This window comes from Parus major, chromosome 4 (assembly GCF_001522545.3).
Source record: "Parus major isolate Abel chromosome 4, Parus_major1.1, whole genome shotgun sequence".
NCBI classification, from domain to species: domain Eukaryota; kingdom Metazoa; phylum Chordata; class Aves; order Passeriformes; family Paridae; genus Parus; species Parus major.
Window position 1 is genome coordinate 50,810,687 of NC_031771.1, and position 23,113 is coordinate 50,833,799.

A 23,113-nucleotide genomic window follows, 5' to 3' on the forward strand; every position below is an offset into this window, starting at 1 on the left:
TTGGGGCTGGCTCCTCAGCTACTCTTGAGCTCGTGATTAGGAAGTCTAATAACATTTTCAATACTCTTTAACACATTTAAAGACCACTTTTTATTTCTCTCTCTCTGATTAATTTTAAGCTCCATAGGTCATGTGTGATTGAACAAATAGGAGAAAGATGGTTATTTTTGCCAGTTATAAGCCAGACATCACTCGGGTCACAGGGCATAAGGAGCACTGTGGAGATACTGCCAGAGAACGCAGGAGGAGTCCAAGCCTCCTGCAGTGACACAGGTAATTTGTGACTCGTCATGCATCCTGTTGGCACAATAGCATTGACTCTTTGCTCTTACATGCTTGCCTTCACTAAGGATAATCTGTAGCACTCCGCCAGAAAATATCTTGACCCACGCAGTTGCACCAGGCAATTCTTTTTATTTTTCTCCATACAAAAATCTCTCATTCACATGAAAATATTGGACACACAGGTGCTTTACTTTAGTGCTCAGTGCCAAGAAATCCTTCTCATTTCTTGCACATTGCATCAGCTCAGGCTAGAACTTGTCTGAATACTTATTTTTCAGCAGGATTCTATGATATGATATGAATAGATATTATGAAAAGATTTTTTTAAACTTCTCTTTATTTTTACATTCAATGCATGAGGACAGACAAGATGAACATTCATGACAAAATATAAAGACATATACTGTCCTTGAAACAGTTAAAGATAAAGTGTTTAAGAGTTTAAAAAAGTATTTTAGAAAGATTGTATTTCCAAAATTCATCATTACAGAAAATTCAGATCTTTTAGAAACATAGTGTTTAATATCCTTGTGTATTAAGCCATATTATGAAAGTCTATAGTTGCTTTTCATCTTTAAGAAATCTGTCTCTGCATTACTAACAATCTTTAAGTAACCTATTGATGGAGCCAACAGTCTCCATAATACACAGTATACACAGTTACAAACAATTGAAAAGTTATATTACAAAATATACAGTAGTTCCTTTTTACATTTTTATAGATAAACATTGCATAGTTTTCAAATATGCAATATATAACACAATCACGAGCCTTTTTCTCTATAAGTTATGAAAAATTCTGTACACTCAAACAATTATAAATAAAATGTAAATATCTTTTAGTAAGAGTGTGGGGGTGAGTGTACCAGGACATATCATGCTGTATTAAGCAGAAATATTTGTTGGAATCTGCTTAACACAATGGTACGGTATGGCCTGGAGCAAGGAGAGGAGACCATAGGGGAGACGTTACAAAGAGGAACCATAAAGTACTGATATGCCTGACAATTATTACCCTGATTCTTTTGGAAGAATTGCTTTCCCACAGTCATTATCACTGTTCTTGATGGCTTTACTTCAAGAAGCAAAATAAGGTGCATGTTGTTTAAGAAATGAGTAAAAGTAGACTAAAATGTTTCCTCTTTCAATGGGTGGTCAATGGAAACGTAAGATAACTTGAAAACAATTCTGGATATTTTTCTCATATTTTTCCCAAAGAAACAGGGCATGGGAAATGCACACTGACATTTAAAGAAACAAATTCAAAAAGCATCCAGAATTGTGAGCACAAACTGAAGAAGAATTACTGAAAATATAAAAATCCCACTTTAAAAATGAGGTGCTGACAAAATTCTGTTTCAACTGTATGAAGCATAAGGAAAATAACTTTAAAAAGAACACGTGACATAATTCTGCTGTTTGCTACTACACTCCAAAAGAGCAGAACTATACCAAAACTAGATGTTCTTGGAAATTCACTCTGATTCTAAGCATTTTGTCACTGGCTCACAATTGCAGAAACAGTTAAAATCTCAGTTTGAATGCAATTTGCAAACACATAGTTTGCCAGTTTTAATGTTAGTTTAAAAAAGTGAATGAAAACAATTTTCACTTCTAAAATGTATGTCTTTACCTAACTGGTGAATTTAACCTATTGAATTCCAAGCTCTGCAGAAAACAACTATTCAGAAGTAATTGTGTTCTAGCAGCACTGAGTGGCTTTGTTACACTAAGGGTCTTCTCAGCATTTCATTACACATTTAATTTAAAATTCAGCCACTTAAATGGGCTTTGACAATGACACTTGGTTTATACTCAGCCACCTAATTTTTTTCTGAATGTTAGTGATGGGATAATGTCCCATACTTAGTAAAATCTAAACTGTTGAAAACCAGCAGAAGTACTGAGTGCATCTTTGAAATTATCTTTTTCTGACTTTGAAATTACGTCTTCTGTCAGCCCATGGTTCAGAGCAGTCTCACAAGCATTTACTAAAACATCAGTAAGGTAAAATTTGAGCACAAGCAGCTTCCTACCAAGTATTGCACTACCCATGGATTTGCTAGACGTTGTAGTGACTACACTCCTAATGGATTTTATCTGGGATTTGGATTGCTACATAAAATTGCTAGTAAAATTCACATTATTTCCACGTAGGGTGGTTTGGAACACAAAGGGGTAGTGAAAACCCCTTTCTCTCCAGTAAACGTTACCAGATGCCCTGTGCTAGCCATAATCTGCTCTGCAGGCTGCCTCTGTTACAGGTGTAAAGCCAGTCTGCACTGCTATCTCCTTTTGTGGTGCAGGCAAACGGAGCCACAGCTGCACACAGATCTCCTGGCATCAGCCCAGGCTGGCACAGCTCTCTCCTCTCCTACAGTGGCCACTTGTCCTCTGTTCTGCACCAGTCCTTAGCTGTGGGATTACATGGTGAACAGGACTGAAGAGAACCATGTAGAGAGAGGAGTGGCCACACAATCACATCCTCAGTCAGTCAAGACCTTTGATAGCAACCTGATATCTCCATGCACAGTTCTTAACATTCAGCAGGCAGAGGGAGCAGCAATTACTTTTACAGTCTTTAGCCTGAGAAAACAAAAGATTATAGCTCCTGTCCCCACTATTAGAGGAGATAGAGAGGGCTCCAAATGGGTTTACGTGCACCCTTATGCCGGAGTAGGACTCCAAGAGCTTCAGAAGGGTGTCCCAGCATTTCATTTTCCTTCACACACATAGATTCTGTGTATTCTAGGAAAGCTACTGTTTTCCATTTTGACCACTGCAGACAGGTCAATGAAAACATGAGGATTCCCTTTTTTTTTTCCCTTTTCTTCCCCTATTCCTCCCCCTCCCTCCCCTTTTTTTTTTAATTTCAAGGGCTTTTTAGGTATTATGAAGTAATTTCTGCTGAGTCAGTAGGTCAGAAAGGCTGTTCTACAAGTGCATTGTTTATTGATTTTTGAAGTTTGAACTGACTGCCACTTCTTTTATCCCTCTCTTCATGGGACTACATGAGGATTTCTTTTGTTTGCTACTGATAACATTGGAGGAAGGTACCACATAGTAGATCCTCTGTGAGCAAATCTGTCATTAGCTTTGCAACTGAGCATAGATTTTCTAGGGACTTTGTCAACTTGTCTGACTCCCTTCCTTGATGAGTGATGTATCACTGGCTTCAGAAACCTAACAAAATATTCACTCTGTCCTCAGTGCAAGGTCCAAGGTGGTTTTGATGAGCCTGGCTGTCCTGTGCTGTATCTCTGCTAATATGTATGCATCCAATACTATAAGGCTGTGTTGTTTGTGCCTGATTTGTCAACACAAGCTACAGCTGGTGCCCTTCTTCCACCTCTTTCTTCATCAGCCATTGCCATGGTGTTTTCATAAACTTCCATAGTTTTTAGCTGGTTGTCTTTGGCACCCTCTTGTTCAGCATTGACTTTGCAACACTTGCAGAAGCCACAGCAGTGTTTCCCACAAAAAGCAAGTGAAGCCATAATTATATTGTCCCAGGGCTCTAGGGAGTGCATCCAGACAGGTAGGAAATCCCAGTTTTGGAGCTTCTCAGGCAGTGAATGTGGTCGTCTTTTCTGCATAACATTAATTACAACCACAGCAATAAAAAGAACAAACAGGGGAAGGCAAACACCCAAAAGGACTGCCCAGCCTGCCAGTGACAGACCAAATACAAACAAAGGCAAAAGAAAGAAACAGAGGAGAAGATAAAATATAGCAAACCATCTGTACTGGGCTGTTATATTTCCCAAGGTCTTGGACATGCGGATTGGCAGCCGGGTATAAGGTATCGGATAAAACAGAATAATCCCAGAGACATTGAAGAAAAAGTGGCACAAGGCAATCTGAAAGCAAAAACATTTGAGAAGTTCATTAGCTAAAACACCATTAAATGCTCCTACCCACATGATAATTGCTTTAGCAAGCCTGAGTCTTTTAATGCTTACAGGAGGCACTTAGAATAAACGTATATTGAACAAAACAATACATTCCCTGCTCACCTAATCTATTTAAATTTTGTAACTGTTATCAGACTAAAGTAAATATGAAAGTACAGGGGTTTATTTATAAAGGGCATTATAAAATGAGCATGGTATCATGAAATCTGAGCTTTATCAAGATAGCATCTTTTCATGATTACATCTGTTGCCTGAGGACAATAAAATGACTTCTGTAATTTTCATGATTTACTTTAGCTAGTAAAGACATTCATCGTATTCACCAAGGAAACGTCATTATCTTTTCACTCTTTGATGTAAAGCATTCAATCAAATGTTACTTTCTGCCAGGTTCTTAACTGGGTGGAAAAAGGGAGGCCAAAGCCAGGCTTCCTACTTTTAAAATAGTGTGAGGCAAAAAGAAATTCAATAAAACCCACTCAAATTGCATTTACAATGAGAAAAGCAGATGCCATGATGTTCACTGCAACATCACATAGATAGAGAGCTGGCCAGCTCAAGGATTATGAAACATTCACTCAGGCTACAGGAGTCCTTGTACTCTTCATGAACTGAATTAGGGTCCTGAGAAGAGAGCTTACAGAAGTCATTAACCCTCAGAGGGTTCTCAGTGTGTGGGCACTGAACTCCATGCAGCAAAGACCCCACACTCAGGGGTCAAGTGGCCTCCCCGTCTCAGCTCTGAATCAATTCACACAGGTCAAGACAATTTACGAAAACAAGATTAGGTGTACATTGATATTCTGAGAATTTTTAATGCAACCTTTTCACTCCAGCAGTTGAAGTGAATGCATTGTCATTAACAACACACACAAAAGCAGGCACAACATGAACAGCTTATTCGCATCACAGCCACTTTTGTCTGCCATGTTTGTCTTCAGAAAAGTTACAACTTATAAATGGAGTCAAGAAAACATTGTTTCATTCTGACCTGTAATGAATATTTTAATGTACTCCCGGGACTTGCTAAAGCTGCAAGTATAGCTGTTGTGGTTGTGCCAATGTTGGCTCCTAAAGTGAGGGGGTAAGAGCGCTCAATGCTTATAACACCAATGCCTACAAGAAAAGAAACACAACTGAGTTGGTTTCAGAGTGATGGAGAAGATAAAACATGGTAATAAAGAGCACAGAATTTATAACTTACCAACAAGGGGTGTAATAGCAGATGTGAAAACAGAACTACTTTGGACAACAAAGGTCATACCAGCCCCTGCGAGCATAGCCAGGTATCCAGCAAGCCAAGTAAAAGGAAATGGAAAATCTAAAAATTAAAAGGAAAGCACTGCTGTTAGCCTAATAGAGTGATCTATGCAACAGTAACACAACAGTGGACTGTTAAGCACTTAAAACGTAGATATATTGTTTGGATATTGGGTCTCAAGTGACAATTTGGGGTCAGTTCTACAACTTTGATTTATCCTGTTTGCTGTGCTCCTTCTACAGCCTTGCACCACTGCATACACTTTGAGATGGACACCAGACTAGCTAGACACCTGTCCTGGCCCAGGGTAGCATCCATGTTGTGATACAGTTAGGTACCAGAAATGTTTCCTCAGAGGTCAACACAAAACCTTATGGGTGTTTTGAGAGCATTGGTTTCTGCAACCAGGCACCCACTGCATGGATCAGATCTTCAGAAAGCTCTGAAGACCATCCTGACAGAACCAAGTTCTTTGTTCTAACTAGTTCCAAGCAGATTATCTCCTAAAAATTCACTTGTTAACTCTTGCAGAGAGCAGCTAATTACACTGACTAGAGAAATGGGGCACAAATGCTCCCCTGTAGTCTGCAGATTAATGGGGAGAACTGAGAAGTGAGGACTTAATCAGTTGGAAAGACACAGAGGAACACAGAGCAGATCCCAAATTAAATAAGCAGTAGTGGTCAGCTGTTTACTTTCTACACTTTGCTTTTAATTCTGGCAATATTCTTTGCCCAGGAGAAGACAGCTTGGGGACCACTTTGTTGCCTTCTGTATCTCTGTGAACCCTCACTTCAACCACAGCCTGAGATCTGCACCAGTAGTGTTTTTCTCTGCTACAGCTTCTAATCTCTCCATTAAAGACAGTATGAAGCAAAAGCAGCCTGGTGAAAAAAAACCCTAACATTTGCACTCAATGGATCCAGGCTGAAAAGAATGCCTGGACAGCACAGGGAAAGACAGAAAAACACCACCATTCAAGGCTGCCTTATCCTGCTGAAGAGAGGCTTAGGCAGCAGAACAGGATAAGATCATTGCTACAAACTTTTTCAATTTACTTTAGAAGGAATATATAGGCCATCACAATCTCAGCACTTCAGTGCTCTCTTTTGAGGATAGGAACACTACATTTCTAACAGCTAATGATTATACATCTAGAAACAGAGCCTGGACTTTGGTCTCTAATGCTGTTAATCTGCTGCATTTCTCAATCAAGCTGTTCACTAATAGATTTTTAAATGAAAGGAAAAAAAAACACTTGGGAGAAAAAATGTTGGGCAGTGTGCATAATTTTCTTCCAATAGTATTTTCTTTAAAATATTCTATAGTGTCTTCCAGAACAGGAGACATCAATAAACATGCTCAGTGTCCTTGTCATTCCTAGAAACAATCCTCAGGAAAAGCAGATAGTTACCAGTGTTGATTGTCTTCTTGATAACACTCGCCACTTGTCCTTTAAGCACAGAGTTCAATAGCTTCACGATCATTATCAAACAGGAGCACAGAACAAGCAGGGACAAAGCCAGAAGGATGAGCCCGATGGCAAGATCAGGCAGGTCTGAGTTTACAAAGATGTGTTTGCCTGAAAAAGAAAAGGAAAATTAATTAGCCTACCCACATTTTTGCCTGTGATCCTAAGCCCAGCTCTGGTTTTCATCCACTGCCTTAAGAAAATTGGACCAAAGCACACAAAACTTGAGGGGTTGATGCAAAGAGGGGAAATGCCATCTTTTGTCCTCCACAAAAGCCATGTCCGGGTGAGTCAGGAGAGGTGCTTCTATAGAAATGCTTATAAAATACACAGCAGGCACCCCTATGGGGCAGGCAGGAACTAGGTGACTATGTGCAAGGGAGAGGAGTACAAAGGCAGGAGAAAATTTTGGGGTGCTCCAAGCTGCATGGTGAGTCAGCTTTTCCCAGAGGTGGCTGCATGCCTGAGAAGGGCTGTTGAAAGTCCTGCAAGGCATGCATGGGGATGGAGATATCCTAGCAACCATTACAGCAAAGTAACCGTAGCTCCAAGCCATCTGAACATCGAGGGTGACATGATACTGAAGACCTCAATTACTGGTATCAGGCAGCATGGAAAGAGATCCATCTGCAGCCAGATACCATGATGGTGCTGGTAACTGCAGCTGTGAGCTATAACAGAGCACAGCTCCTCGGGCAGCGCCGCAGTGCCACGTGTCCATATGCAGGAGAGGGCTTCTGGGTACACCTCTGAAGCAGGCTGTTAGCACCATTAGAAAGCCACACAAAGATACTGAAGAGAAGTAGTCTTACTACTTACATTTACTGATATACTCTGTTTCTGTTACATTCTGGAGGGTCCATGTCACGTTATCCTCAGTCCAGCAGAAGTCGGGAGATGTGCAATTCTCGGAAGATGGAATTGTGACATTCTGCAGTGTCTAAAGATTGTCAGATAAAGCAGATAGTTCAGTCATCTACAATCCTTTATTAAGAGCTCATGTAGAATTTTCAAATTTTACTGCAACCAAGATTCATCAGCTAAAAAGTCAGAATTGTATGTTGGCACCACATTAATGACATGGTAGCATTTTGCATTCTTAAAATAAGAGATTATGCTGTTACCCAAGCCAATCAGTACAACATTTAAAGATTAAAATATCCCCAAAATCTTCTACATTGTAATAAACACAGCACCAAGGCACTAATAGCTAAGGAACTTAACTACTGATGACAGCTTTTGTGGAGAGAGCTTCATGTTTAGCTGCAGCTGTGGGACAGTGGCCTTCCTTTTCCAGCCAGTGCCACAGCTTCCTCGGTCAAAGAGAGACCCCTTTACTGACATCTCCATGCAGCTGATGTTCTGATGAGTACTACAGGACTGTGAGTCAGAATGCTATAACACTAGTGCAGCCTCTCTTGCTGGATGAGCACAAAGTGCTTGAGCTGATTTTCTGTGCCTCAGTTTCCATGTCTGTAGAAACAGAAGTGCTGCCACTACTTGAATTTTCAAAGTTCAAATGCTATCTAAGAGCTTATTACAAGCACTATGATTAGCATTACTAAATTACTGAATTTCTATGTCTACCACAATAAAATCTTCCTTACAAGCCCTCCTAGACCGGATATACTGCATTCTGACACCAGGTCCATAAGTCATTAAGCAGATTAAGGAAGCGTTTGCTGACTGAGCTGTACCTTCCACACGAGAGCAGCTAACAGCCAAATGGACTCTGAACCGTGCTCCTGAACACAAGGTATCTTTCCAAAGTGCTTGACTGATTTTCTTTTGCAGAAATGGGGAAAGAAAAATCATGGTTTTTTGCTGGGTACTTCCTACTGACACCTGCATTTGTACCTCCCTGCAGATGATGCAGGTGGGCAAAACTGGGAGTGGATCTAGTGCCCCCACATCTCCAGGGAGCACCTGGGCTCCAGGCCCCTCATCCTGTAAATCTTTACAAACACAACACTATCTTGTTTCTCCCCTTCCTGAAATTTTTTCAAACATCTGAGTTTCAAAGCAGCTACACCAGATCAAAATATTTGTTTTGCTTTAAACATATGTGGTCTGCATGTATATATCCTTGCCATAAGTCTGTTTGATAATTTTTGCTAGAAATTCATTTAACCCAGTAGGAATGCAAGTAAATTAAATAATTTTCCTTTTCCACCACCAAGATAAAGTAAGAATTATGGGGGTTTCACATGTTTTTGTAATTTGTCTATAATCTTGAGCAGTAGGTATACAGCCAAAATACAGGCAAACACAGAATTAAGTGTGTGTCTAGAAATACACATTTCCCTCAGCCTGCACTTTCTGTGTAGTTTCTTGTCTTGTGTAGGACTCAGGGGCTCAGACCTCTCCAGCTGAGGGTCAGGCTGTGCCTGCAGGGGCTCTGAGGGCACCAGGCTGGGGCTCTGACCGAGCTCTGGCGGCAGCTCCCAGGGTGAAACCCCCAGAGACCCTGCGGCGTAACCTGAGCAGGGTTTCAGTGAGAACACTGCTCCAGCACTATCTCCATAGGTAGCATTTCACTGGCCATCCAAACTGTCATTCAATAGGAGCTGAGCACTTAATTTCAACCTCCACAGTGTGTTCCTTAAGTATCTTCTGCCTGAGGACTTCAGGAATTACTTTTCTATACATGCCAACAAGTAGAATATTCTAATTAGAGAATCAAAGGATATTTAATGCCGTAATTGCTAGTTAGCTGAGCACTGCAAACCAAACACTCAGCTCCATAGTTTACCAAAATACTCATTGGTGTCGATCTGGGCAAGAGATTCCTCCAAGCTGCAGGGCTGCTTAGGTGAAGAGGAACAGGACACAGCCCTGCAGAGGCTTTTTCCAGGGGCAGTTTTCCAAGAAAGCTGGAAATAGCCAGCTGCCACCAGATCACCCCAACACACGTAAAACTAAAGCAGATTAGATCAGTAGATAAACAGTGGTTGAAGTGATCTTTTCTCTGGCCTATGTTGCCAATTTTTTCCACTTTCAGGGAGTTGGTAGGAGTATTAGAGTTTAAAGGCATTTTGGTTTGAAAGGAGTAAAAGACTTGGTGCCAATCCAAGTTCTGATAGGCAAGGGCCTGCACCGTACTGAAAGCAGCCAGGTCAAGGTCACCACTGGTGACCATGCTTGGTTTAAGTGGAGCAAAAACTACATTAAATTTTTTTCATTCTTTTTCTGCTGATAAAAACTCCACCCTCATTTAAAAATTCTAATTTCACAATCCTATGATAAGGAGCATCAGCTATAGAGCAGTAGCATATTTCCTGAGGTACCTGACAATTAATTTAACATGATACTCACCACATTGGTTTCAGTGACACACCAGATCTTTACCAGGCTTTTGTTTTTTGCTGATTCATCATTAGTGGCAATTGCATTTATTACTGATTTATCAAGCTTAAAAAGAAGAATAAAAAAAAAATTTGAAAATTTAAAAATTTAAATTATTCCAGCTTGTATCAACACTTCTGTTCAGCTCTACTCAAATAACCCCCTTTAAAAGCTCAACCATATGAAATCTGCATGACTCTAATGTTAGGACTGCCACCCAACAGGTAGGAGGGCGGTTACTCCTAGAAAAAAGGTATAACTCTGCATGCACAAACGCTTTGTCTCATTCTCCCCACATCATCCACTACCTCATCTCACCCTTTATGTTTAAACAGCTACTCTGACACACTTGCCTGACTGTATTTATTGTCACTTCAGAAGCTGTGTGCATCCCCCAACCTCTAGAAGCACACGATTGTATGCACATGACATCCCATCATTTCAGTGTCATCATCAGGTCCTATGCTGATCCTCTGGCTGTGGCAGGTTGTCTCAGCTAGTGCTCTCTGCCAATGTCCAGGCAACAGGCTGCCTTCCCATCCATCCTAAAAGGCTGTGCTTGTCCTCACCTGCCTTCCCAGTCCTCCTAGCTAGATCTGCCATTGCTGTGCTGAAATGTGGGGGAAATAGGAACTGGAAAATAGAGATGGGGCTTTATGAAATGTGAATAAAGAGAAGAATTCATCTGCTAATGAACTTTACCCCGAGGACACAGAGAAAGGAGCAGAGAAATCAGAGCATCTAGATTAGTTGTGACTGAACCAAGTAAGCAGCTTCCTTGAAGTGAGAAAGAGCTTACCTCAATGATGAGCTTTGTAAAGGGGTCTGTGATAACTTTTAGTAGCTCTGGGGCATCCTCACCACTTTCAAGATGAAAGGACTCAACTATAACATTGGTGAGATGGTAGAGATAACCAGAAATAACTTCAATGGGCAACAGCGCAAACACAGCTAGCCAGTTAAAGAAATCATGGATTGTTGCCCCAGCAAAGGCCCTGCAAGAAGAAATCAAAAATCAGAGCTGATTTTAATTAAACAAAACATGTACAACATCAATTAGATATGAAATCATAAAAGTAGAGATGAAGGCCATTTCAAGGTGGGAATAATTTAATTTCTGGGGGTCAAAAGAGACAACTACTTTGTTATGGAGTGCTGGGTTGTCTCCACACTGATGACCAATTAAAGAGCCAGACAGGTGAGTAAAACAAGAAAAACAAGAAAATGGCAAGAAAAACTAGAAAAGACAAAAGTGATCCTTAACATGAGGTTGCCAAGAGAACTCATTTGAAGAAAGAAGTGGCTGTACAGCCTGTATTCATTTTGCCTCTCACCCATTTTTGGTGCATTTTTAATCCTCAACCAGTCATTGCCTCTGGGACCTGTTCTCCCTGAGTCCTGGGGCAAGAATGCTTTGCACCTCTCCCACATGTTTCTGCAAACTGATGATGCTCCTTACATCTCCTCCAAAGCCTGAGGAGCCACAGCTCTTCCCTCAGATGCTTTGGCTAAGAGTATTTCAGTATGCCCAGTGGGCCATAAATGACAAGGTACCAAAGGCTCCTATCCCTCCCAAGTTTACTGCCCATCTCCAGAAACCCTCTAAGTGCTCCATGAGCTCCACGAGCTCTCTCAGTGGCAATGTCAAGTGTCAGTCTAAAAGTTGTCACTGTATATATTTGTATACATTTGTATATATTTGACAGCCAGAACACTTCATTTCTCTACTGTTACCAGCTCTTGCTATCTGTAGATTTAAGAAGCTTTCAACATTGAAATCTCTTTTAAGGAAACCAGACCAAATTCAGGTAATATTAACTTCTTGAACAGTTAAGCACAATACCTTCTAAATTCATTCCTGTCCCCAGCTTGCATAAGTGCCACAATTGTGTTTGTAACTGAGGTGCCAATGTTTGCTCCCATGATGATAGGAATTGCTGCTCTAACAGTCAGCACTGGAAAGCAGAAAAGGAAACACTGAATGAAAAAATCAGAACATCAGCTCTATGCTTCAAAGAAAACTTCAGTTACTATCGGTGAAACCTTGACTTCCCCAGATGTCAGGGGGATTAGCTGCTCCAATCCAAACAGATTTTCTTTTATCAAGCCCCCTGGGAACACGGCACTTCCATAGTTCCATGATCCCCACAGACACTATGGCCCATGGGTATCCATTTTCACCACATCTTAGAGGGACAGATTTTTGAAATGATACCACAGAAAAAATGAAATATTTAACTGCCTAACATGAGAAAAGTATGCAGATTATTCCAAAATTAAGTCATTCAGTGCCAAAGCTTACAATGATTTTCATTGCAATTGTGGTTTTACTATTAGTAGTAGTAGTACTACTACTACTATTGTTATTACTACTAATATTAATACTATTATTATTCCTTTCTAAAATTTCATTTATAGCTGTGAAAATCTTTTTCTACAGTCTCTATTATTTTACCCAAAGCTTCTACAACTTGAACACAAGTGGGAATGTTTGCACCTGAGAAAAGGTTCATGAGTGATCTCTAGGAAGGTAATGTAGGCAGACTTACACGTGGAGGACACCATGCTGACAATAATGGATGAGGAAGTACTGGAACTCTGTACCATAACAGTCACCAGAACACCAATCACCAGTCCAGCAACAGGATTTGAAAGCACTGAATCATCTTTAAATATGTCCCCTGCTGCTTTACCTATTAAAAAAACCCCCATATTCTCAGAGTGATGGAAGTACAAGGTAAAATTCACAGAAATTATCAGAGTGTTTAATTAAACAGATCATTTAGCCATTTAATTGATACATATATAACCATGTTTGTTATCCCAAAAAAGTACAATGTAGCCCAGAGATCCAGATTCATGTTCTGGACTCTCAGTTTCTCAGTTTTTAAAGAATACTTTATATTCTCTCTTTTCAGTGACTATGAGCCCTGCTGAACTCTGCAGAGAAGCACATAATTTCACAGCCATCACCAGAAAGACTGTAGGACAGAAACCCACACATATCTTGATTTCAATGCTTTTACTTGGTATTTTTGGATACTGAATTAAGGAAAATGCTTTTAATAATACTGATTAATTCTGTTCCTGTACCTTTTGGTGTTTGCAAAATATTTCCACAGAAGTGCACATATTTCTCTGATAACTACTCCTGGGTCCATCACCTGAATTCAACACTTTGAAGTAAATGTAAAAAATACATTTCAATAATTTTCATCTTTGAAGGATTTGGGGGACATTTCAGTGCTAGATGCTTTGGTCAAAAGCATAATTTTCCTATTTCACCTTGTTGAAATGTCTTTTACATGGAACAGATTTATGCACAGATATATTTTTGTAAACTGTCACTGAAGTAACCGGAATCTACTGGGAAACTGGGGCCAAGAACCCTTATGTCAACAGCTCTTCGGAGTTGGAGACAGAGGACCTTTTCAAACAAATGAAGGTCAGTGTTCAGTCAGAGCTACTTCCTTCCCAGTCTACATCTCATCACATATGAAGAATGTTCTTGAAGACTGGTAGCTGTAATTAAGCATCTTAGACAAAATTTACTGCTTTATTCATAGTTTATTCTTGATACTTGAGATATTTTCATACCTCCTACCAGTTGAAAAGCAGAGCTCAGGACATCCAGAGAACACACGAACATGTAGAGTAATCCAAGTAGCATAATGAACTTCCCTATCCCATAGAGTACACGAATGATTTTTCCTTTTCTATCCAGTTCTGCAAAACAAATACATTATATATAAAAGAATTGTTTGAATTTTTCTCTGGGATACTCTAGTGCACAGGCAGAGACGGTGAAGACAAAGACAGTGACATGGCTCCAGTGTGTGATTAAACCCAAAAGAATGTTCCTAATCATATTTTAACTGCAGAAGCAGGTATTTTGTTTACCTACTTTAACCACAAAAAACCTTTTTGGTATGTGACAAAAGCCTTATGAAATCTGACATTGACCCTTGGTTTTATAGTCATCCTATTGAGTAAAAAAAGACCAACAGGTGCGTGGATATAAAATGATATCATTTCTGGACTGTTTTACACATATTTCCTTATGTTTTAATGAGGGTAAGAAGCATGATTTCAGGATTTTTCTTAACTGACTGAATATAATTCACCCATTAACTCTTGAAGAACATGAGACACGTGATGGGAAAACAATGTGGGTAACTTATTAACAGAGAAATGGCTACCTGACCACTTGACCCCAGTGTCCTGCAGCTCTGGCAGAGCCCACGGGTCTTCTTCTTCTGGCCTTGTCTCATCTATCAAAGCTACTGTGGAAAATGCAGGTTGAATTTCCCCTTTATTTCCAAGTGAAGTCACATTGCCTGATGAAACAGAACATTTAAAAAATTGTTTAGTTACTTTTCATCTTCTCCACGGATCTCCAAAACTTATATATTTTTATAATTCATGAGTGAGCACATTACCTTTGTGATTTTCTCCTTCTTTCCCAGCCATGTTCTGGTTTTGTTTGGAAGAGTCCCCAATATAGTTATTGGTTTCAGGCTTTTCTACCTCTGGCCAGGGAGCCATGATCTGTGACTAACAAAGTAGTGTTGATTGAAATGCAAGTGCAGTCAAAACATTCACCTTACAAGGGTATATGTAAGAAATATGATAAGATTAAAGAGCAAAGGAGATGAAAATTAAATATAAACTACTTTTCCTTGAACACAATTTTTTACTAAACTTTATGATTTATTCTTCTATTTGGGAAGTTGATTTCTCAATTGTTTTTTATTTGTGCACACAATTTAAAAAACTGTTTCCATCTCACATCTCACATCATGCACTTTTAACCGTCATGAAAGCAAAGATTCCTCTGCTTTCCAAAAGGTTGGAATTTCTTCTCTTTAATTAATTTTAACTTCTTTCAACAAAAGTCAGAGAATTATTTTACCTTCTTCCACCTTCTGGGTTTAAGCAACTGTCTGGTAATTCAATACACAGACCTTTACCTGGTAATTCAATACACAGAAATTTTCTTAGAAAAAAAAAATTCTTCCCTAAAGTGCTGCTTGGTTTGGGTCATGAATGTTAAACACAATGCCTGGTTGCCTTTACTAGCTCATTCCCATGGAAACATGAAGAGGAGAATCCTGGACAAGGTGGAAGAAGAGCCCAGGGTTTTGAGCGTGCTGAATGCCTGGAGAAGAGGACAATTAGAGAGCAGTGGCCATTTGCAGGTTTGTATTTGCCTGTAACTCAAGACTGATGCTGCAAATGAAGCTGGTAGCAGCAAGGTCCAGCTCACCCATCTCACATAGGCTCTCTCTCTGAGCCTGTTCCTTCCTGACCCCTTTTTAGGCACATTGGACATGCACTGTGATATTAATAAATAATAACTTTATAAGTAAGACATCACATGTCCAAATCCTGCCGGTACGGGGGCAAGCACATATGACAGACCTGGTCCAGGCAAAAGACGAGGCCAAACCTGGAAGAGTCCTCCCTATTTACTTCACCAATATTGGAAGCCAGAGGGAGAGACATGAAAGAGAGGGAAAGTGACTATGGAAACTTGAGCCAATATGTACCACAATGTTTCTTCCTTTACAGATTTAATGACATCAGCCAGCACATCCAAAAACTCTGTGGAAAGGATGGGAGAAGTGAACCTTGTCCAAAAAAGCCTCACCTTCAGGTCTATTTCTTCCACCCTCTCTGCCACACAAGTCACAGTCAGTGCTGCAGTCAGAGCTGCCCCATGACCAGCACATCTGGCACCCACATGGCTGAAACACTGGTCTGCAAATTTGCCTCCTATGCTCCTCATAAACAGAGCCTCTGTGCCCAGCCTCCAAAAGTCAGAGCTGGTATCATGCTTCCATAAACAAGGTTCACTGGCATTTAGCAGTCACTCTAAGGAAGTATAATTAATCATTCATTTAATCATAATCCTTTATGTAGCTGATGGTGAAATGTTTTGTCCCTGCCTACATCAGTAAGCCACACATCCTCCTTTAGCTAGGAAGGAAAAGTCACAGACAAAATCCATTGTGTCTTACTGTAACACAGGTGGGTATTGTTCTCTGGCACTCCACGAAGAAAAGTGCATTTCTCCTTCCACATTACCAGGAAACGTTATTCTACAATTACATTAGCAAAAACTACAAGTTTCACATTCTTTATCTGTGGTGTAAGACCCAGAGCAGCTCCCAAGATACACAAAGATCTTCAAACAGATGAAGGAAAGTCACTCTTGCTTGTTTCAACAAGGATTTCCATTTGCTTAAAGCAAATTCTCTCTTCTTCATCCATGCCAAAACAACCTCTGGCCCCACCCAGGCAAAAACACCTCCATCTTGTTAAACAAGTTTCATTTATATATGTTCAGCATTTAAAGAGCCATTTAAAAAATAACTGCTCTGCACAAGTGATTCTTAAGTGAAATGTAATCATGAAAATATACTGGAAAATCTGATGTGAAGTTGCAACTTATTCCAACCATGGAGACACAGAATATGCTGGACACCACCATACCTAGAGATGCCATCAGTACTACAGCTCTTCTGTTACGCTTAGTATGGAAATGAAGGATTCAGCCCGCATGATTACTGTATGGAAACTGAGCTGATGCATTCAGTGGAGAAACTGGAGCTTGAAAACTTCAGCAGACAAACAGCCTCTACATCTCCTAAATAAACTCTCCCCAAACAAGAATTTGGCAGAGCATTTTTCCATAATAAGCTTCTCCCATGTTCCTGAGGTGCTCAGGATCCCACAGGTATGTCATGTATTATTATTGGTTTTGCTCTATGTGATTAGACATCATAGAATAAGAGTTAATCACCTCTGTAGAGGAAGTTTTTTATAGGTATATATAAAAAGTCATTCATACGAGCCCTAGCCAACTTCTGATTTGAGAAGGTAGACTTGAATACTGGTTGGAATTACTGGAACTGCTGGAATTACAACATTTGTCCTGAGCATTTGGGTTTGCAGGGGTATTACTAGAACAGTCCATGCTGCGTGAGTAGTATCAAGGACTGATGCTAACAGAACTATCTATACCCTTCAAGTCCTACCAAAGTTGTCAGCTTTCCCAGATCCCAGCTCTTGTTAAGAGGAACAGCTGAGAAGATAGTGAGATCAGGAGAGACACCTGATACTCTCTGCTGGAGTCCTAGCCACAGCTACTTACTGTTAATTAATCACTGTGCTACAAAGATAATCTACACTCTATAGTTTTCCCATTGAAGAATTCTTCCTTGTCCCAAATGCAGACACTGACACCTTGAGAAAACCCTCAGAAGACAATCTGTGTGCTGTGGAGGATCAGAGCAGTGGGGTAGCAAAGTGACCGCATCGCTCCCTGGCAGCTCACACGTACCTTCGGGAAGGCTGACGTCAGGTGTGGCAGAAAACATTGCTGACGCAAGGTATCAGTGACAATGAAAGCCCTAATAGTGGTTTACTTCTGAGCACCAAAGAGAACTACATTCAAAGGAACATATTACAGAACAGGCCAATGACAACGCACACTGCAACAGCTTGCTGTGTCCAGCTGGACACACCAGTCCAGGTCCAAAGGCAGGATAGCCACAATTGCTGGATGAGGTGCTGGAGTGATGAGCCCTGCCCACCCCCTGTGCCAGCCCAGGTGTCGGTGCCGTGCATCCAGTTCCCACCTTGGCTGGGAGGACACCAGCCAGGGTGCCTGCACTCAGGGTGAAGTCATGGAGCTCACGTCAGGACATGCACTGGTGCTTTGGATATCCACCTGCTGGGAGCAGTACTGAAATGGGAGCTAATTTCCTCCTCAAAGTGCCAGGTCACAATATGCTATGCATATTGCAAAGGTCTGAAAACCAATGCCTGTGCAAGATGTAATCCAGTCTGTTTCAGTGAACCTCGTGGCAAATCCTCTCACACCATTGTGTGTGCTTCTTTCGTTGTGAGTATAATCTTTCCTTGCCTTTGGAAAATACTAACCGTGTGTGACATCCTTTTAACTTCAAAAGAAACTGAACCCTCCCCCTCCTAAGAGGGAGATAGATGGGAAAAATCAATGGCATTCAAATTCTGAAATAAAATGTGAGAGAGAAAAACTCAGAGCCGAAGTGGCCTCCTGTGGTTTTTATGTCCATACTCTCTCACTACAGCATTTCAAAGAGTTAAAGTCTCTGGGGAATTATCTGAGCAACACTAGGTGTCATGCAGTTGCCCTGTATTGCATTCCTCAGTGACTCACAGCTTTGCCTATGTTGCAGAGCTGCACTCTCTGTGCTTTGCAGTTCTAAATCAGAAACAGTTGTCAATCTATTTGTTTTGCTGGACTTAACACAGCTAAATGAACTACCACCTGCGTGTGCCTGGCCAGCATTGTTCCTACCTCCCCACCCGTGACCGCTCACCAAGAGGCGACACTTGCCTGACATAGGAACTACGGAGCAGTAAGCCTTAAAGAAATCTCACTCCCAGGGAACAGACTCAGTCAAAACAAGTTAAAATAGAAAGTACTGAAGAAAAGAGAAGTATTTTCAAAACAGATAGTAACTACAACCGCCAACGTGACCATACATGCTCCTACAGGCTGCTTAAGCAGCTCCATATCAGATTTTGGGTTCAGCCAGGCTTTCCCCGTTCTCTCTCCCTCCTGCTCCCTCCTTCTGTCTCAGCTTTTCTATATAAATACATCACCTCCTTATCATTCACCACAGCACTAAAGTTTTTATCTCAAAAAGGGATTTATTAGCTAATCTAATATCCAAGTATATGACTTAGTAAATATGAATATTTATCACACATACTTCATAGGAATAAATACCAAGCTATGTATTAGCCTTTCTTGTACAAAGTTTGAAGAAATACTGTCTTTTCCCCCTCAAAACGTATCACTTGCAACATAAAAGCACACTATGTAGAGCTAGGAAAAGAAAGCTCCTCAGCCAGCACAAATTCATTCTGTAGCTTTACATCAGCTGATAGTTCTGCCCCAGAACCTGTTCCATGGCAGCCACAAAGCCCCAGGTGCAACAGAACCAGCAACAACTTAAATAAACAGCAGCAATGATTCAACCTTGCTAGGAGCAAGTCTTGTCTTTGCTCTGGCACCAGCTGCTTCCTTGGGGCTTTTTCTTTGAGTAAGTCAGCAGGCTTAGCCGGGATGTAAACTTTCAACTCATGCAGTAGTAAAGGCAAAAGGAGATATGTGAAAGGTACAAAAACAGAGCACTGTGCTCAGTTTAATTCCTATGGACCTGTAAGAGTCATTGCTCACAAGTCTGGATCTAACACACAGCAAAACTAAAAAAAACAGACAACACAAACTAGAAAAGAGAGCTAATATCTAGGTATGTGCAGAGAGAAAACAAATCCCAAAGATTTCTTTTTGAATTCACAGCCAAGCAAAGCACTAGAAACTGCCACTGAGGAACCAGAGCCAGGAAATACCAGTGAACTACTTGAAATGCCTAGTAGGTATTTAAATAAAACAATTGCTTTTTCAGAATAAAATGCCAAGAAAATCAATAACCCCACCAACAACAAAATAGTACAGATCTACCCCATCCCATAGACAAAACACATAGTAGAGAATAACGAGAGGAAAAAAATGACATTAAATAGACTTACTGATCTAATGGAAGAGCTGATAATAAAAGTTACTGAGAAACCAGCTGATTTCTGCCTACTGCCACATTAGTTGACCAAACTACATTAGACTCTAATGTATTCCTTTTACCTCCGTGTATCAAACCAAATTAGCATAAGAAAATGTTTCCATCAGGAATAGCCTGGCTGTGGTGAGGCACACAGGCTTTACAGAAGATCTATGCTAACACATGAACTGACCGTATTTCCTTCCAATGTTTCATTAATCATATCCTAGACATTTTCCAGTATCCAATACCACTGATTATTATGACTTAAAATCTCACTTCTTTTCAAATAGTAGTTAAACAAATACTTTCTTTTGCTATAGGCACTTCTTTTGGTGGAGTGGTGTTTAGGCAGCTGCTAACAAAATACTTTATTTCTTTATCATATTTCATAGAAATAAACCTAGGCTAATTGCAGAAAAAAAGCACAGTTTGTTTTCAGACCTATGTTGTTTTTTTTTATCACTTCCTTAAAGTATAGATGCAGTTAAAGGAAAACAAGGTGAAAAAGTTAACAAGAGGATGACATTTCAAGTGCCACTCCAGTACCCCACACTTCCTCTCCCTTGTCATTTCTTGAACTGCAAAAGAAGAGGTTTAGACTTGCAAGCTAAAAAAGTTCAGAAGAGAAGAAAAGAAAACTCAGTCTTAGTTGCTTTTACTTACCACAACTTAATTCCGAGACAATAGAGTGAACGGATCGACTGGGCAGCCACTGAAACCTGCAATATATATAGACAGGTGTTGAGCAAAGTCTGCTTTCATCACTGCACACTAACATTCCTATTTTACAGTCCAGAGGCACTGCCTACCTGCAACTTAATGATCACAATAAAACTCTTTTTGCAGGAGTGGGCAGCAACCAACACTGATAAAACTATGGGCTATTTCACACTTATCACATTCTAAAAAATGTCCCATCAGCATTTAAGAACAAGTTACAAATGTGTTCATGTGAGTGCTGGGGAACGGATTGTTCCAGCCTGAAAAATTGCTGTCCTCCTGATCATTCAGTAATCTTTTTTTCCAATAATAATTTTCCAAAAATATTTTGCAGTCTCAAAAGTCTGTCAAAATGGTGTGAAGGAGATGTAGTACTGTTATTTGTCTGTTCAGGTGCCTATTAATCTGCCTAAGAACAGAAGTGAAGGAGAATCAGATAAAAAACGGTGTAAGTAGGAAACACGTAAGAACTCCTTAGAACAGAGGATGGAGTTTCATTCTTATCAGTGCTCAATGTTTACAATTAAGGCAAGCTCATTAGCATTTTGGCTGTAGAGCTACTTCCAAAGTAGATTTAAAGGTGTAAGGACACCTTTGATAATCACATTCAGAACGCTAGAGATGAAGACAAATAGATGACAAAGAGATAAGTTATTCAATAAAACAGCGTGGTACTATAGATTAGACAAAGCAGCCACCAGCACTGCTGTCTGCTCTAGTGCTGATCTTAACAGGCAGCTGGATGGGGGTGGGCTGCATTAGGTACTGCAGCTTTATTATCTTTGAATTTTTTCTGTTTCAGTAGGCAACGTACGTTGAGAAAATAAGCCGTAAACTAGTCGTCTAACCAGCAGATCTGCTTTGTCTGCTTGTATGCAGTCGTATGTCCCAGCAGCTTAGTGACTTAGTAACTTAGTAAAGTAAAACTCTTGCTTTTTGCACCTTTCAGTCCCGTGGAGATGCCCAGCCTTTGGAGCGGTGAGTCACTACTTCCCCTTCTCCTGAGCCTGCGTCAGAAATGTTTAATAAGCAGTGCCCATGAGAGCCTCTGCAGCCCCGTGCACAGCATCACATCCTGGCAGCAGAACCACCAAGCACCTCCCCTGCCTGCAAGTGGCTCTGCTGGTGCCGACCCCGCTGCCCACACTGGACTGGGCAGGACTGGTGGTGTAGCCCAAGGATGGAAGCACCAGCCCTGCCTCTCTCCCCACTTGCAGTTTGCACAGAGGTGGAATGGATGGAAAATAAACCAATTTTTCTTCTGTGTGAAGTGGACAATTGCCCCAAAATGGAAAGAAGTAGTGGAAAAAAGACCCAAGATCTACCTTGGTGGTTCACAGGCTCAGTTTTCTTAGCAGAAGTGTACTTTAACATTACATCTCAAAATAGTACGTTTTAAGTGATGCCCAACCTGTAGGAAGTCAGAAATCTTTCACTTGGGAATACCTCTATTTCTTTGAGTTATGTCTTATTCTCTTCTGGGTCACTGGTTGTGAAACCCAGCTCTTCTGGGTGGGAAGGTATGAGATGTGCACATTTCAAGTACCCAAGTACCCTGTCATGGCTCAAACAGAACGTGGTGATGTCTTCTGCAGTGTTTTTATTTCAACATTGCTCATTCCATTTGCTAAACACAATCCTAAGTGCTGACCAAGTTAACATTTTAGAAAGAGAAAAATTCTGTATCAGACCTATTGTAGTGAAAAAAAACAACAAAACTTTAGGAAAGAAAAAAGCAGTCATTTACACAAAGGCAGACAATCTACAGTCTGTCTTTGGAAGTCCAGGATGAATCTTCTGCAGAGCCACTCTGAAAGAGCCTTCATAAGAAGCTTGTCACAAGGGATGAAGGTGGGTGTTATTTGTTCCAAAAGACTTCCCTTCATTCAAAATCAGAGGAGAAGAAGCTGATGTTCTTCCCAGAACACCAGGGCAGGCAGAGTGATAGTTCAAAGTACTTGTCTGGCACATGTTCAAAAGATGCTGCTGTTGCTCGGGAGGTATAAGGCAATGCTCTATCTTCCCATTTCAAAGTTTACTTCCAAACAACTGAGCTAATTTAAAAAAAAAAAAATGGACAGGAAACACCTAAAAAGTAAAGCAAGCAAGCAAATTCCAAGGGTTTCCTCTAACATAGGTGCTGGATAACTCTGCAGTATTATTTGGAATAATACCTGTGAATGTCTAGCATTTAGCAGGAAGTAAAAACCCAGAAAATGTCATAAACACAGAATAAGAAAAAATTCCTAGCATGTGCAAATTCTGTGAGAGGTGAAATCTGTCCAGTCACTGTTATATGTTGCAAGAAGTTATGACAGAGAGAAGAAAATTGCCTACATAATATCTGTGCTACAAGCTCCCTTGCAGATATCCCCCACAAGAGGGATACCTGCTGCGCAAGTGTCAACCCCATCCATCTTTAAGACCTAAATTTTCACTAATGGTAGTACTAACATGATGAGGTTTGCTGTTTTAGTCAATCCAGTGTCAAAAGGCAGCA

The 23,113-nt window shown here is 40.5% G+C and overlaps 1 protein-coding gene across 3 annotated transcripts; it reads right to left on the reverse strand.

Moving 5' to 3' along the window:
- Positions 1-600: 600 nt before the first annotated feature.
- SLC34A2 (solute carrier family 34 member 2) lies at positions 601-21,062 on the reverse strand. 3 transcript variants are annotated; one of them, XM_015625781.3, is made up of 14 exons: positions 20,703-21,062; positions 20,557-20,612; positions 14,716-14,830; positions 14,476-14,613; positions 13,874-14,002; positions 12,826-12,969; positions 12,120-12,231; positions 11,076-11,271; positions 10,247-10,342; positions 7,751-7,871; positions 6,875-7,042; positions 5,404-5,520; positions 5,191-5,315; positions 3,570-4,145 (listed from the first exon to the last, which is right to left on the reverse strand). In XM_015625781.3, exons 3-14 carry the CDS (start codon positions 14,819-14,821, stop codon positions 3,570-3,572), a joined length of 2,028 nt encoding a protein of 675 aa, XP_015481267.1. In that variant the 5' UTR covers positions 14,822-14,830; positions 20,557-20,612; positions 20,703-21,062. The 3 variants fall into 3 exon arrangements, with proteins under 3 accessions (XP_033369733.1, XP_015481267.1, XP_015481266.1); XM_015625780.1 differs by having other exon boundaries at positions 20,557-20,706; XM_033513842.1 differs by lacking the exons at positions 20,557-20,612; positions 20,703-21,062 and having other exon boundaries at positions 601-4,145.
- Positions 21,063-23,113: the final 2,051 nt, after the last annotated feature.

What these genes read in the sequence shown, in the direction of transcription:
- SLC34A2 (XM_033513842.1), bottom strand. Translation starts at nt 14,821, where the DNA reads ATGGCTCCCTGGCCAGAGGTAGAAAAGCCTGAAACCAATAACTATATT. An exon ending in CAAGAAGACAATCAACACTG is followed by an intron (nt 5,521 to 6,874) that starts GTAACTATCTGC and finishes TTTAATTTTTAG; the next exon opens with ATTTTCCATTTCCTTTTACT. An exon ending in TGCTATTACACCCCTTGTTG is followed by an intron (nt 5,316 to 5,403) that starts GTAAGTTATAAA and finishes CTTTTCTTGTAG; the next exon opens with GCATTGGTGTTATAAGCATT.